The following is a 16893-nucleotide window of genomic DNA, read 5'->3' on the forward strand; positions in this document are numbered from 1 at the left end:
GTAAAGGATCTTCACCCAATAATCACTCTGCGTCGGCGAATGTTTATCATTGCATTGCTATAAACTGTGTAGAGCCCCTGCAGTTTTGTCTTGGCTGTTACTCCCACCGATGGCTGTTGGTGTTGCAAATCGGTTGGATGTTACTCCCTCCGTTTTTGTAAATATAAATCTTTTTAGAGATTTCATTCAATACGGACTACATTCGGATGTATATAGACCTATTTTTTAGTGGAGATTCACACATTTTACTTTGTATGCAATTCATATTGGAATTTCTAAAAGGACTTATATTTAGGAACAGAGGGAGCAGTTCATATCCTAACCTAGTAGTGGCTACGCTGATCAATTTAAGTTGTCCACGGTTTCAACAATTTCAATTCTGTTTCAGCAATGCAGTTTGGATTGTCAGCTCTTCTCTTGAAAAGAGAAGAGAAGAAAAAAAGCCTGCAGTAGGGCCTAACATTCGTGGGCGTGGGTACCGGCAAAATGATTGACGAAGGTAAATATAGGATGGTAAGGTAGTTCCAATAATAAGTAGGCAAAAAACCACAAGTTGGAAGAATACCCTCACAGCCAGCCTCTCAGCTGTGGTTCAAATGGAACAACCAACCAAAGCAGAGAGACAGTAACATCAATCTTCCAGTCGTCCAATCCCAGGTTCCCTCCCTGATCAGAAAGACATCTACCCAGTTAAGCCAAGACTAGTGTCTCGTCTCTCCATGAAGCCAAGTGCACGGCAACAAAAAAGGGCACAAATAGGCTCAGCCAGTAGCAGCAGCAGTAAGGCCAAGGCAACAACACAAGTCACCAGCACATCCAAGCAAAACACAGCCACTTGCTCTACTCTGGTTCTACCTTCTACGGCGATGGGATATACAGGTTTTTCTCCAATGCAGGTAAATGTTTCGCTACAGGGAAACCGCAGCACCTACGGGCCAAAGCTACAGCAGCTCACTTCTTGCCCCGGCCCTTGGACTTCTTGGACTTCTTCTTGCTCTTCTGCTTCTGCACTCCCTTTTTGGAAGTCGAGGCCGCAGCTTCTCCCGTGTCTGGTTTATCATCGTCATCTGAGCATCCGTCGGCGTCAGCGTGCATGTCTACAGCAGCCGTTGCAGCGTCGTTGCTCCTGTCATTCATGCCTTGAAATGTCGCTTGATTTTCAATCCTGCTTAGCCTTGCAGCAGTCACCATGCGGAAGATCATCGGCAGTTTGTTCTCACCCTTCCACAGCTTCTCCACGGCAAGACACGCTTTTCTCTGCGCCCTGTGATGACAACCAATTTCCACACGCAAGTGGTAAATTTTCACAAGACATTGGCAATAACCACTCTACATTAAACTTGAAGGTACATATCATGCAGAAAGATGTCACTCTATACCCCTATGATTTTCAATGCAGAATCTGTACTGCCATTAAGAAATTTAGAGTTGGCCCTAAATTAACATTTGCTTACCGTTGAGAACCATTTTCAAACTCACTGCAGATGCGCCTGACGTCTTCCAGCAATCGTTTATCAATCACTGCTAGAAGGCCATTTTCCAGCCATGGAAGAGCACATATAAGGTATTCAATAACACACCTTGGATCTTTCTGCACAAGTTAGCTTTCTTAGAATAACTTGGCAGCTGGGAACAGTGGGATAAACTGGATGATAACAAAGCAAGCATTATAACATATATGAAACTCACCAGGCCATCCTTTGTCGGCTTTTAGAATCTCAAGCTTCTCAAAGAGTATCTCAATAATATCTATCTTACTCCTATGCTCCATCTCATTATCTGGTACAGCCTTAGGAATGTTTCCAGAAATAACATTGCCAGACTTATCACCATCAGATTTTTCAGACAACGGAGTCTCTTGGTCAGAACTTGGTTCTTCAGGACACAGAAGAGCCATTATCTTTGGAACATCATGCAAATCCTCTTTGCTAATCATATAAGCATTTAAGTTTCGACAGATTACTGGGCCCTTGGGTGAACCAATAACTACCATATTATCTCCAATTGCGGCGAGTGCATCAGCAAGCACTCTTGTGAAGTTGCTCGGTGTGCGGGACTTCATTTGCAAAGCATGTACAATCTTCTGAGAGAACTCCACAGGTAAATCCTTAAACACTTCATTCCTCAGAAGGTTATGTGTGACCTCATAGCAATTCCCCAGAGAAAGAGTAAGGATCAGAGGATAAAGTGTAACAACTAGTCTCAGGAGGACTGATTTGTATGAAGTACTAGAAGGACTTGAAGTCTTATGTACCCATTCCTGGAGCATATGCTTGGTCGTCAAGATAGTCATAATTGTCTGATATATGAAACGGCCTGATGAGTATGCCAAACGATCAAGATCTGAATCTGGGCTCGATTTAGATACCAGGCAGGTGTCAATGTAAGCCTTGCTGGTACGGCACTCCAGCATATTGACCAACAGAGATTTCGTGCAGCATATAAAATCATTCTGTATCAAGTATGATGAAGCCATAAAACCAAGGCATTCCATAAGACCCACATAGCATATTGGGGATATGTAGTCTAGTTCATCCTTCCACTTTACATTGAAGGTAAAGTCAAGAGCAAGCTTAAAGTTCAAGATCAAGGAGGATCTATCACCACCGCTGTCAAGAAATCTCTTGAAATATCGAAAAAATTCTGCCCACTCAGAATTATTGTCCAGGTACTGCAGTAGTCTTGAAAGTAGCTCTTCGTCCAATTGTGCTGCGTGAAGCAGGAGCATGGTTGTTCTCCCAAGATGCCCATGAGTCAAATTTTTATTTGCTGGGCGAAGATTTGCACTAAGAGAATCAGCAATCAATCCATATGCAGCTGGTGAGTCAAGTAGATGCAAGAGGCTCCTTGTTGTCCCATCTCTCCACACAAGGAAAACTAACTCAAAGAAGCGACGCTCGCAGAGAACAAAAAAGCTTCTTAACTTCGTGTTTTTTGGCATACTGAACTGTGGTTCTTCCAAAAACTTTGCTATCTCATTTATGATAAGGATAGTTCTCACCAGGGTATAAGAAGATGATGGCTTTGGAGAAATTTGAACAATGGACTCCAACTTCTTAAGTACACTGAAACCAACAGAAGACAGCTCATTCATCCAGAAACACTGAGCACATGAATGGCACTGCAGGGCACCCAAGAAACATCTGTTGCCATCTTGCTGCAAAGAATTTCTGCCAGCAGTAGAGAGCCAACTTGCATTCACGTTAAGCACTACATATCTGTCAACTTCACCATCCTTCCTCAATCCAAAGTACTTGGCACAAAGATCTTCATACATAACTGCATAATCATTTAATTCTAGACCATCGGTGTGGCGAAGATGAGATAGTACTTTGATTATGATCGATTTCCAGTGATTCCAGACATAAAACAGAGTTTGGGGTGACATCTGGTTAGATGCAAGCATGTTACTACAACTATTTTCATCTTCAGATCCTGGCCCTAATTCTATATTGTATCCAGAGGCTCGAGACTGAAGATGAACATCAAGAATCAAACGGGAAGCAACAACTTCAACTAACAAGTTTGCACATTTTCTGCCCTCAACCAAAGTGCAATTTAAACTGGGAAGAGACTTGTTCACATCTGACAGTGCATCAGCTTCCACGCAAACAAAGCAGTAGAAGCACTCAGATACCTTTTCCGCCATCTCTTTGGCTCTTGAAAGCAATTGTTCCTTCTCTGCGTATCTTTTGGGAGGCCACCCTCTGCTATTTGAGGACCAGAAGGAATCCACAATGATATGGAGGAGGAGAAGCCGTGTCGCATCCTCAAACAAGCCTGCCTTCTCGAGCATGTCTACCTCCAGTAAGACATCTCCATTATGCTTTGCTATTCCTGCAGCTTCTAGAAAATTACCCATCTCCATCTCCAAACTCCACAGTTCATCAACAAGATTCCTAGAATTTAGGAATGCCCGTACATGATCCATAGAGCTGAAAGCTTTAACAAAAGGCATCATCTGCTTTATGTCACCACGCTCAAAATAATGTTGAGCACAATTATCCAGATAGTTTGTTCTAATTGCAGAAACCTCCAAGGATTTTGAATTCTCAAGCGAATGTTCCTCTTCTAACTGTTGCAGAAACTGCAAGCCCAGATTGAACAAATTTTTCCCTTTCGAGCACATGGAGAAACACTTCGAGTAACATTTAGCTTTCAAGAACACTTCAGCTGCCTCCGACCAGCATTCAGCCATAGCAAAACAATCACCAGCATCCACAAGTTTAGAAGTACCACATTTTTGCATATAGACCATACCTATGGCAAGGAACACAATGTTTAGTCAGACAGCTTCGTGGAGTGTGAGGTAAAATTATCCATATGAAAGCTAAAAAAAACATGCCCAATTTATGTAGGGATATCATTTCGAATTTTTTTGCTTTTTGAAATTGATGACATTTTCTTACACAGCAGCCCTTTAAGAATGTAAAATATTATGGAATGATGAAATCTCAAAGTACGCATACAGCTTGGAAATTATGGAGAGTTGACAGACCTGCTTTTTTGTAGTCTCCTAATTTGATATAGCATGTAGCAGCTTTCTCATGCATGCCTATGGACTCGTAAATCTCTGATGCTGTTTGCAACGAAGCCTTGCCCAACTCCAAATTTGTTGAGATGACACGGTTAGCAGTCGCTACAAGTCCAGCAGCTCTTGCCAACTTCTCTCTGTGTGCATCACCGGCCTTTTCGAAGCACATAGTAGCCATCTCGAATTGCCCCTCATTGAATAACTATAAAAAGAGAGAGAACTTGTAACATGGAACAACAATGGTAAAACTGTAAGCAGATACATGCCATGACCCGCCTAACAAAGAATTTGTGAGACAAAAAAAACCCACTCAATACGCAACATGGTAAATTAAAATTGGCTTTCCAGACTAAACAAGTAAAGATCACCAACCTTGGTTCCCCGTATCCTCCAATCATCACTGCTGCTCCCTGTCTGCATTGCCTGAATGAGGGAAGAATCTAATAATCTAACTTCTACAAGACACAACTTCTTCCAGTAGTCAAACATTGGTTGACAGTAATTCTCTGTATTTTCACATATCCAGAGTCTTTGCCTAGTGCGTGTGATTGCAACATATAGTTGCTTCAGCTCTGAACAGAGAAGATAATGCTTGCTCCTGTCGAAACCCGGATGAGAGATCTCCTCAGAGTGTGCTATAATATTTTTATCTTTCATGTAGCCATAGAGAACTCTCCATTTGTTTCTTAAAGGCGACGAACCAAAAAAGTTGTACAACAGCACATCCTACACAAATATCTCTGAAGTAAGTATACATTTTGAAACAATGTGTTTTGCAATTAAAATATTTTGCAAAATGAACACAGATAAAACTGAATTTATAGACCCATACCTGAAACTCAAGGCCCTTACATTCAACAATAGTCAAAACAAGAGCTTGTTTACCAACAAGATCAATAATTTGTTTTTTGGCAGCATCATCACGAACTAATATGACTTGCTCAGCACCAAACCCATGCAGGTTACCATGTGTAGTTTTTCTTTCTCCAAAAATAGTCATAATTGCATTTTCATCGTTATCAGACTCCAGCAGCACAGGAGCTTCTCCATATACAAGTCCAGTCTCTGGATTGAGCTTGTCAACACTTGACGGGAAAAAGAAGTACAGAAGGCTCATGATACTTTGTGCCATACGGAGGATGCCACAATGTGTGCGGAAATTCTGAGACAGTTGGAACATATCAGAGAGATGGACTTTTTTCCCATGTTTAAGTCCTTGATTAGATGCTTCAGTTTCTGCGAGGAATGCAGTATAAAACAGTGAACGGATATCTTCAAACCTGAAATCGATACCCCTTGCTATAGTCTGTGCAGTATCACCAGCAAAAAGGAAGCCTTCCTTGATGTTCATACAGACATACTTAAGAAGTGCTATTTGTGTCATGGTGAGATCCTGTACCTCATCTATGTAAACAAAATCCACCATATCGCCATGGTAGCCCTCAGATACAAGACTGCTGTGAAGACTATTGACGAAATCTGACAAATCAAACTCCTTGGCAGTACATTTCATACTCTCATATTCAAGGAATATATCATAAATTATATCTCTCTTCTCATTGTTCAAAGATGAAAATCTTTTATCTGAAAGCATCACATAATCCTCTCTTCCCAGCTTGCCAATATAAGGCCTGCTTGCTTGATATGCACCCTTTATATGAGAAATTATTTCAGTGAAGACAGTGGATGCAGCAAATTTCTTTGTTAGGTCTGCATTAAAACGAGGCCAGTAGAAAGTAGCAAATTTTTCATAGGTAACTTCCTTCAATTCAATAAAAGTTTGCACCGCACGAGATCTTGAGTGGCCTCTCTCAAAGCTTGTTTTCATTTCACCATAAAACGCTTCGAAAAATGATGTCCGGCATGTTCCATCAAGCATCATCAAAAACTTCCGATATGTTATAGTAAGAGGATAGTGCTCATTAGGTAGATCACAAAAATTGTCAGGAATTTCTGTAAACTCTTCCAGGTCATCCATGATGTCATGCATGTGAAGAATGCTAGACTGGTCAGAGACATCACCGGTGCCAAATCTACAAAGGGTTGAAGTAAATTGGAATTAATACAAGGATTAATGTTGGTACAAATCATAAAAGAAGCAAATCGAATATCTTTCAAAGAAATCATTGAATCAGCTTGCAATGTACAATAATTTCAGAACAGAGCACCGAGCGTGCCTTGGTTAGTTAGTCATGTGAGTGGCTGAGGGCACACCAAGCCCAGCTGCATTCAGGGCTGCAAAGTGGTGCTCATGATTTGTCTTTCTCTTTTATAAAAAGCCACTGGGTAGTTCCAATATCTGCAGTTTTTTCTAATATATTTCAATAATAATACTTTGAACAGAAAATGCACCTCATATGGATAAAAGATTGACCCTTCAAAAGGGTGTGACAAAGGGCTAAAGAAAATGAGGTTAGAAATGCAGCAGAACGGAGTACAGTGGGGGGGGGGAAAAGGAGCCAACTCGTGCACACATTTCTGTCCACTTTAAATAGCTGTATGAAAATCATTTCCAAAACGGTGTGAACTTGTACTCGCAAAAAAAAATTGATGTGAACATGTACAAACTTCTAAGTATGGCTCTAGTTCAACAGGCTTACCTTTTAAGTCCAGAAATGTGGTTTTTTATGGCTGAACACAACTTTGGGCTTACAGTGATAAACACTTGTTTCACAAAACTTTCTCCTCCGTCCTTCAGTGGCATAATATTTTTGTGATCCAGCCCTGATAAATCATCCCCATCCAAATGTAGACCTTGGGATGCAATCAGTGACTGTTGCTCTTTTTGAATCAGCTTCATTGTTAATACAGTGGTTTTTCCGGTGCCTGACCTCCCAAGTATAAAACTAGTGAGCGGGAATTGGATTATAATCTGCTCTTCATCAGTCAGTTCAAAGGGAATGTCGATTTCAGACCCATCAGTAGCTGTCAGCAAATGCTTTGCCATACCAGATGATAAAGAGTAGAATTTCATCAGCAAGAAGCTTTCACTGACTTTTGAATTCTCCATGGCATATGATGTATCCACGACATCATGCTCTTCATGAGCAACAACTTTGCAATCCTTGTTATAGCGGATAATATCATGCTCAATATGCCAAACCATAGGAACCTCAAGTTTCCTGTTATAGACAACAAAGGAGGGCAAAAATTAGAAGAATGTCCACAGACAGTTAATTTGTAGGCATGACTATTCACAAACAGTTCAATTCTCTAAGTATCATAAGCATAAAAAAATCCAAGGAAGCAGAGAGACCCGTGACACTTAGATTCTTTTCAGGGAACTTAATTAGCCACAATACCCATTGTTTACAAAACTGCAGAATTAGATCATTAAAATAATTAAGAAAACCAATCAAACACCATGAAGCATAAGCCATATACACATATGCAATTAACAAAAAAGGGAAATTAGAAATATTATGATGATGATCTATAGCATTAAAAGCAGTTTTGAATCCACTAACATATATAAAAACTGCACAGAAATGGATCTTCGTGCAGGATGGCTTGTTGAGGTTAAGTGGATCTCCGTGCACAGGATACAAGTGTGCACCTACATGCATGCACAGAATATAAGTGTGCACCTACATACATGCAAGGTTTTGGTTACCGAATGAGTCAATTTTACCGAGGGGAACTGGTATACGTGGTTACCACGGTTACCGAGAAATACCAAGAATATTTCGAACGAAATTTATAGTTGAATTTTGAATTCAAATAAGTGAATGAATGAACATTCAAACTAGAGACCTCTCAAAACAGGAACTAGGTTGCTACCAACACGTCAGAACCAACTCTTATGGAATTAATTAGATCCTACGTACTTTACTATAAAATCGAGCATTTGTATTCAAAAATTCAAAAAAATGGTATTTTTTGCTCGGTATGGGGATTTACCGAGGGGCACGGAAATACGCAGTAACCATGGGAAATCTTGAAATTTCGACCGGTAACCAAAACCTTGCATACATGCATTCATCCCATGTTCCCGTTATTCATGTACTTGGGGGTTCAAAATAAGTTTGCCTAAAAATAAATTCTCGCTGGAAGGGCAACTGTACAGAACCAGGCATTACTTCCACAACTGTTTTTTTCTTCCAAGGAACACTAGCATGGACACAAGATAAGTGACCTCATTTATATCTTGAATTTAGTTTCAGTCAAGGCACTAGGTCGGTAAAAGTAACAACACATTCAAAGGACTACAACTAGATATACGAGTCAAACGCAATCATATTTTCATGCAGAAAAACACAATCGTATTTTTATAGTACTATGATATATGAGTCAAACAAATCCATGCTCCAAGTGTCCATACCACTCTCCAAGTAAATCATGAGTATAAAGGATTTTATGCTGCAAGCAGTATGTGTGTAGCATGAAAATATTGATGATTTATACGAAAATGTTGCATAGATGTTAGTATTAAAAATTATGTTTAAAAAATGGTTTTCTTGTTTTATGTGTGAAGCTGCATTGTCAAAAACTCAACATTCATCAAAAAATGCCAATAGTACCGATGTCATGTAAATGTCAGTACAACCTAAGGACCACGATCAGTATCATGCGCACACAGGTGAGCAATGGGAAGAAAATTGACATGTGGATGGCAAGCTAGACAACTTTTCTACCCAGAGAATTAGGTCATTATATATTTTGCATATTAAATATGGACAGGAGCCAATTCCACCCTTTGTTCTACGATCCTAAAACACACACTCATCTTCACATGATCCTTTGCCTCTCAGATCCATGACAACAAGGCACTGAGGAGTACAACAAGATTGACAACAACAGGCAATGGTGTTTCCACCCAATATACACAGCCAAAAAGGAGAGCAAGTATTAGAAGAATGTCTACATGCAGTTCGTTTGTTGGCTGACTATTAACAAACAGTTCATCTCTCTAAGTATCATAGGTATAAAAATCCACGGAACCGGACTATAGCCCATTAACAATAAAAGAAACACATACCCCTGTGTCTGCACTCTCCTGCAATGATCCAGGTAATCATCCGTGTACATGGAAAACAGATTCTCAAGACGTTGAACAGTTCTTGCAACATTTTGTTGTGACAGCAAGTCCCAAACCCTTATTATCTGAAAATACCGTCCTTCGGTTTTCTCCACATCAGTACTCCAAACAAGATACAGGTTCCAGACCTTGTATACCTTTGCAAGATGAGAAACACCAGGTATATCAAGGTTCTTAACTGTTGTCCTCCAACCATCTCCAAGTCTGATAAGCTTTTGGAGTACTTCCTTCCTGAGCTGTGGTGATTTTAGTTTGGTGAAGGACTTTCTAAACTCGTCGCTAAGAATGACCTGTCGAATATATGAATACCAAAAATGGAACATGAGAAGAAGTGTATACGAGAAAAATGATAGAACAGTGTGTTTTTCAAGAAAACTAGGAGGTTCACAAGATGATATGTCCTGAAAACTAGAAAAGACCCACATAATTGGCATAGCATGGTACAAATTACCACATGTCCTGAAAATCTTAATTACACAAACCTCTCACAATCCAATTACAGAGGAAACAGCCTAGCAGAGACAAGCGAACCACATACATGATTCCAAAAAGTAAAAGACAAATCAACTCATGAACACAAACAAAATCACACTATAAAAAGGAAGTGTATATTCAGTAAACCCGATCTCCCTGATAACAGCATGAGTCTCATAAGACATGTATATACATGTGGTCTGCATTCTGGGTAATTAAGTGCAGCGACATATTAGAAAACATGAAAGAATGTTAAAAGTCAATGTAGCTGAAACCATGGTACTTACTTTCCATCTGGTGTTGCTGAAAACCACTGAATCAGCATTAAGAAGATCGTCAAGTTCATCAAGCTCTTGCTTTACTTGCAGAACTAACTTACAGATGGTTGCGTCATTAGTGGCACTGAAAACACATTTACGTCTCTCTGCATCAGCAACAAGTTCTGTCCATTCGGTCCCACTTTTATACAGCGTATGAGCATTCCCAACAATCCAAAGACAGTGCCTGCATGAATAAAGCATCCATCAGATAATGTATATCATCAGTTGACGTACTTTGAACAGCAATAAACAATGGACCAGAAAAAAAATTGATGCGCACCTTGCTCTAGTAAGAGCAACATTTGTTCTTCGGTTATCAGCAAGAAATCCAACAACTCCTCTCCCATTGGATCTAACAGTTGATAGTATTATTATATCATCCTCTTCTCCTTGGAAACCATCGGTGGATTTTACCCGCACATGAAAGCCATCACACGTATCATATTTTTCTCCAAGTCGACTTTTAATTGCATCAACTTGAGCTTTATATGGAGAGACCACGCCGATGCTGAGCCCTTGGTTTCTGTTTTTCCAAGCTGCAGAGAAAACATAAATAGTATGCTTACTGATCCTTAGGGATACATTTTTGCAGAAGGCTACTGAAAGAATTTTCTTCAGCAAATTTAAGTTGATTCTGTATCACCAAATCATTGACATATCATTGCTTTTCCACTACAAAGTCTGAAGATGATAGAAATGACTAAAGCGGGTCCATGCATTGGCCAACAACTCTACTAGAGCATAATGTTTCAACTTTCATGTCATCTACTTACTGCTCTCCTTTTTCTAAATAAAAATATAACATTGTCTACCAAACAGGGCAGTAGAATTGAAATTTCATAGAGCCGGATTGATGCGATTAGCGAATTATCGTATCACGAGATGCACATAGAAACTGGACTCTCAAACGTACACTATTGTAGCGAACACCTTTCTACCAATGATTGTTATGCAGTATGTAGTACAAGAATGGAAGACCATGTAAGCTTCCAAAGATCCCATGTTATATTAGCCAGGTAGCTTTAAAAAAACTAGAAAGGAGAACATTAAGGTTAAAGAAAGGACAGAGCTGAGCTTAGACATACATTTAAAGATGGTATGGATTAGGTGCAAAACAACAGCAACTTCAACCATGTTTCTGTGACTGTTTCCTTTGCCCTCTTTGTCCTCCCTTCCATCAGTAACATTTATAAACGTGTAGCTGCCAAAAGGGAGGCATGTGTAATCCTTATTATAACTAGGAGACAGGACATTGGAACCATCTAAAATCTTCCTCTCATAAAATTGAGCATTTGGAAATAAGCTGATACAAGGATTCATGCGATACTGTATATTCAGCAAATGTTTATCAAATTTGAGCATAACCAATCTCCCAAACAGACTTGTCTCAAATCCAGCTTCTTTGCATACCTAGAGATAAACAATGAAAGGTGAGAATTAAGATCACCAAAAACAGATCAATAACAATGGAACATGAAAGAAAGATAGGGCCGTTACATTTATTTCAAGAAAAAAAAAGTATTTCAGTATCAGAAGTTTATCTCGTTGATAAATGCTCCAATAACTAATAAATGAAACAAGACATTATAAAGAGGATGAGGCAAAAGCTTACTTTGCTTTTAACCATTGCACTCAGCTGACAGTCATCTCCTACCAAAACAACATGTTTTAACCAATGCAGACGTAGTGGGATCACCAATTCACACTCCCGCACTTGAGCAGCCTCATCAACAATTAATACATCGAGTGGTGCAATATCCATGTGATGTAACCGATAAGAGCTAGAGGTGGTACAGAAAAGAAGTGTAGCATTACGTATGCAGTAGCTCTGGACCCAGTCTTTGCCTACTCCAGTGGGTAAATTAAGCGAGTGTAGCAGATCTTTAAGCAATTTAAGGCATGAAGACCTTGCTCCGTCCAGTTCCTTCTCAATAGAAGATACAGGCTGTGCACAAACAGAGTTTTCAGTTAACGGACAACAAAGGCCCCTTTTCAAACCCTCATCAGTCCAGTCTACGTCGCACAGAAGGGTGCCAAATTTTTCCAGCATATTAAGCAATGAGGATATATTTATGACACTATCACGAGAAAAGCAGCTTCCAGGAAGGTGAACCCACAAATTCATTATGCATCTTTTCAGAGCTATTGCTGTTGCATCAAATTGTTTCTTTATGAAGTCCAGAAAGCACACTGGATCAATTTTGCCATCATCCTCGAGAAGCATATCATAGCGTGAAGCACAGTCTTCAAAAAAGGATATCATTGAAGCTATTCTGTAGTTCCATCCAGACAACGATGAAAAGCACTCCACGAGTTCATCGACACGGAAGTCCAAGAAAACTTCCTGAAGATCCTCGGTGATGTCCATGTTAGACCTGCTTCCAAATAGCAAGATATCTCCAAGAGATGAAGGTAGACAAATGTTGTCAATGTGCTCATTGAAATCCTTCAAGGTTTGAAGGAAACGGGTGCAAACTCCAACAACAGCAACATTTGTGGGAGCACAAGTAAGAGTTCTGCATTTCAAACTCGCCAAAAGCCACAGTAAAGTGCTAACCGTCTTGGTCTTCCCAGTACCTGGTGGACCCCATATAAGCTTCACGAGGTTCACATGCCCACATTGTACAGCTGAGATGACAGATTCAATAGCATCCACTTGCGATCGATTAAGCTTAACTGACAGTAGTTGCTCTGTGAAAGAAGCTAAACAGCCCCCATCCTGATTAACACAGATACGGCAAACATCCTCACCCTGCAACAGAGCCAACAAAGAGGAGCTCAAAAAGTTAGGCCCGATACCAATTTATAATGGTGATGAAAATAACAAGTAAAACTGAAACACGAGAATTATTCATGTCATATTACCAGATTTGTGGGGGCTAGGAGCGACTTGATTACTGTGAAATTGTCATTCATGTGCGTATCAAAGATAAGTGCTTTCCATATCCGTATGTTGGTCGTGATATTATTGAGAAATATTGCATGTTTGAGTTTGTTTAAGTCTTCTTCTTCCGGACCAATATTCTTTGCAACTTTGACCCTGAAGCCCTTATGGTATTCATCATCCATAGAAACCTCAGTGATCATTGCCAAGCAATATGTCACACCATAGCGGTTTAAGTCTTCTGCAGCTTCAGGTTTTATGCTCGACAAAATAAATATGTCACCATTCCTCGCAGAATAAGCCCCGGTAGAAAAACCAGCATCATTGTCCCAAAAGTTCACATCCATAAAGTATGATCCTGGTTTTCCTGCTGCCTCCATGGACAGTATTTTCGATGAGGGTGCTTCACTGATGAGTTCAAGGCATGAGCACAGATCTGACCTTGTTTCTTCAATCACAGGCACACGATAAGACGTGAGATAGTGATCAAGTGACTTGAAGTTGCAGGGAATAGTCTCAACCTAAACACAAAAGAAGACATAGATGAAATATGGTTATAGGTAGCAAAAAGATTCTCCAACAGTTCCTTGAGCACACAAATGGCATGTAATTAATGCTAACAAAATAGCTATCTGGTCAATATCATTTACTGCATGAACAAACAAGGTTCAATACAGGACTTAAGCTGCTCATATCATAGTTTTCATAGCAAAACAATTTATAGTTTCTGCCCACCAGATTGTACAGCATCACGAGATGCATGTATCTCTCTCATCAGGATAGATATATGACTTACACAGCTACTCATTAGGATATAACATGTATCAGCACATATAGCACCAACAGCACAATGCAATTTCCTGAAATACCATGTGCCACCAAGAGCGCAACAATTATATATGTTGCCATCAGGCAGTCCAGAAACGACGCTCAGCACATGCCACTTGCATATCCATGATACGTGGTCAGAAAACCCCTCTAAACCCTAGCGTACGGATCACAAACAGAGAGAGAGTACCATCCTTTAATTGGAGCATGGAACTGACCCAACTAAGATTGCACATAAAAAGCAGCAGATCACAGCGCGCTAAATGCGATTAATCAAAAAAAATCACCAGGATTTAAGCACGACCAGAAACCTAGCTGCATATGCATGCATACGCTTCACCGGTCTGAGGTCCATTCATACACACAGATTCGGAGATTAATAAAAAGGCTCAAGCTTGCAAAAAAAGACTTGAAGTTGCAGGGAATAGTCTCAACCTGAACATGAATGAGGTCATAAATGAAATATGATTATAGGTAGCAAAAGGTTCACCAAAAAATCTTTGAACACACAAATGGGCATGTAATTGATGCTAACAGAAGAGCTATCTGGTCAATTTCATCTACTGTGCAAGAACAAACAAGGATCAAAACAGGGCTTAATCTGTTCATGTCACAAGGAAGGAGTTTACCCATGCTAAATCGTAGACATAATATTTCCATAGCAAAACAATTTTATAATTTCTGCCACCAAATTGTGTACATGTATCTCTCTCATCAGGATACATAACTCCTCTGCTAAGCTTTGCCTGCAGCTGCTCTGCCCGCCCGCCCCGCCAAATCGACAGCCACAGCCCTAGAAATTCGGCCGGCGCCGGCTAAATCAGCAGCCGCACAGGTGTGGCCGCCTGCCGGCGCACCGGTTCCCCTAGCCACCGACCACGCCGCCGCCTCTCGCCGGCCGGCCTTACACCCCAGATTCAAGAAGGGGGGGAAGGGCACGGGACGGGAGCGCGGTGGCCCCCTCATGGACGACTAGAACATGGACTCCTTGCTCCCGGCCTCCCTCCTCGACGGCAGACGGCCTCCCTGGCAGCCTGGCACCGGCCTCCTCCTCCCGGCGGCGCCTGAGTTCTTTTTTTTTTTGGTGAGGGAAGAGGACCGCGCCTGAGTTTAGCGTCCATGGACTGCGTTTAGATGGGCCAGGAAGCGAGCGTGCTAGGCCTCCGAAAAGAATGGGCGCGATGGGCCAGCCAGATTCGATCACTCTTTCCCCTCAAAAAAAACTCCGCTCAATCAATTACTAACATTTTGGTCAAATTTTTTTACTAACAACATAAGAAGAATCACGAATTTCTGAAAAAAAGAAGAATCACGAAATTCCACTCAGAAAAACAAAGAAGAATCGCGAATAACATCTCCTACTGTCTATTGGTGTATTTTCTTTTGCGGGAAAAACATGTCTTTTTCTTTTTGCTAATGGACAGAACCCCCTCTAAAGCCTAGCGCACATCTGGATTGGGCTCCAAAAACCAAAACAAATCACCGGATTTAATTTAAGCGCAAGTAAAAGGCTCCTAGAGCGCGCATGCACTCATCGCCGGGGCGGAGTCCGTACGACGGTCGCGCAGATTCGAATGGAAAGAGAGAGGAAAAAAGGGCGGCCGAGCGGCTTGCGAAACCGAGCGGCCGGCCGGAGAGATGGAATCATCATCGGGACGGACGGAAGGATGGTTGGCGCAGGTGCGTATACCTTGTCCCTGTAGAGGTCGTCGTCGGCGATCTCCTGCGCCGACCAGGAGAGCACCACGTCCTCCAACTCCATCTCCCCCATGTCGCCGCCGCGCTCCCGTCTCGCGCCGCCCTGGCCGCTCCGTCACGCGCGAGAGAGAGCACCCGAGCGAGCAGGCGGCATTCGCGAGGAGGAGGAGGTGGAGGAAAGGGGGTTGGTCTGCGGTGGTCTTGGCCGTCCGGAGGAGGAGGAGGTGGAGGAAGGGGTTGGTGTGTGCTGGTCTTGGCCGTCCGGAGGAGGAGGACGAGAGGCTTCGGGACGGTCAAGGCGGCAGTGGTGGTGGTTGCGCTTGCGCAGCGCTGCGTGGAGATATAAAGCAAAGCAGCAGGAGGAGCGATGAATGGGAGAGGGGGAGGGGAGGGCTGGCTCTGTTGTGTAGCAAAGCTCGTGGAGAAGGGGAGACGTAGCAAAGCTGGTCGAGAAAAGCAAAGCAGGAGCTGATCAGACGATCGGTGCAGCGTACATACTGTCCAGAAATCTTTTGCTTGCGGGGGAGGGGGAGGGAGGGCAAATTTGACAAATTTGACCTATGGACGAAATCAAATCATAAAATGAACTGCTCGTGAAACTATTTCACGCGGCTGCCCTTTTTGTGTGACGCCCGACACGAAGGCGCCACACTACACTGTGCAACGCCTCACAGATAGGCACTACACGCCTGGCCAGCATTGCACCCCAGACTGCCTAAAAATTGCTAAGTCATTGTGCAGAGCCTAAGAGCTAGGTGCTGCACTGTATAGTGTGGCGCCTAGCTCTCAGGAAGCAACCACTAGTGCAACGCGTAGAAGCTAGGCGCTACACTGTATAGTGTGGCGCCTAGCTCTCAGGCGCTGCACACTGACTTAGTAATTTTCGGATCACACGGGTGCGACGCTGGCCAGGCGTGTAGTGCCTATCTGCGAGGCGTTGCACAGTGTAGTGTGGCGCCTTCGTGTCGGGCGTCACACAAAAAGGTCAGCCGCATGAAATAGTTTCACGGACAGTTCATTCTGTGATTTGATTTCATCCATAGGTCAAATTTGTCAATTTTGCTGAGAGGAAGAAGGGAGGGTGGTGCCCCTGAGCATGCTGCTCTCTCCTCCAACC

At 41.9% G+C, this 16893-nt stretch overlaps 1 protein-coding gene across 4 annotated transcripts; it reads right to left on the reverse strand.

Moving 5' to 3' along the window:
* Positions 1–514: 514 nt before the first annotated feature.
* On the reverse strand, positions 515–16085 carry LOC123054438 (uncharacterized). 4 transcript variants are annotated; one of them, XR_006426173.1, is made up of 14 exons: positions 14708–15215; positions 13232–13771; positions 11979–13118; positions 11452–11776; positions 10647–10902; positions 10334–10550; positions 9513–9862; positions 7135–7656; positions 5367–6567; positions 4907–5260; positions 4499–4736; positions 1690–4260; positions 1461–1591; positions 515–1270 (listed from the first exon to the last, which is right to left on the reverse strand). XR_006426173.1 is itself a non-coding variant. In XM_044478216.1 (14 exons), the coding sequence occupies exons 1-14, from the start codon at positions 15847–15849 to the stop codon at positions 952–954; spliced, it is 8241 nt and encodes a 2746-aa protein (XP_044334151.1). In that variant the 5' UTR covers positions 15850–16085; the 3' UTR covers positions 515–951. The 4 variants fall into 4 exon arrangements, 1 of the variants encoding a protein (XP_044334151.1); XM_044478216.1 differs by lacking the exon at positions 14708–15215 and adding an exon at positions 15769–16085 and having other exon boundaries at positions 515–1264; positions 1455–1587; XR_006426174.1 differs by lacking the exon at positions 14708–15215 and adding an exon at positions 15769–16084 and having other exon boundaries at positions 1202–1264; positions 1455–1591.
* Between the last annotated feature and the right edge of the window lie 808 nt (positions 16086–16893).

Source organism: Triticum aestivum, chromosome 2D, assembly GCF_018294505.1.
Source record: "Triticum aestivum cultivar Chinese Spring chromosome 2D, IWGSC CS RefSeq v2.1, whole genome shotgun sequence".
Classification (NCBI taxonomy): domain Eukaryota; kingdom Viridiplantae; phylum Streptophyta; class Magnoliopsida; order Poales; family Poaceae; genus Triticum; species Triticum aestivum.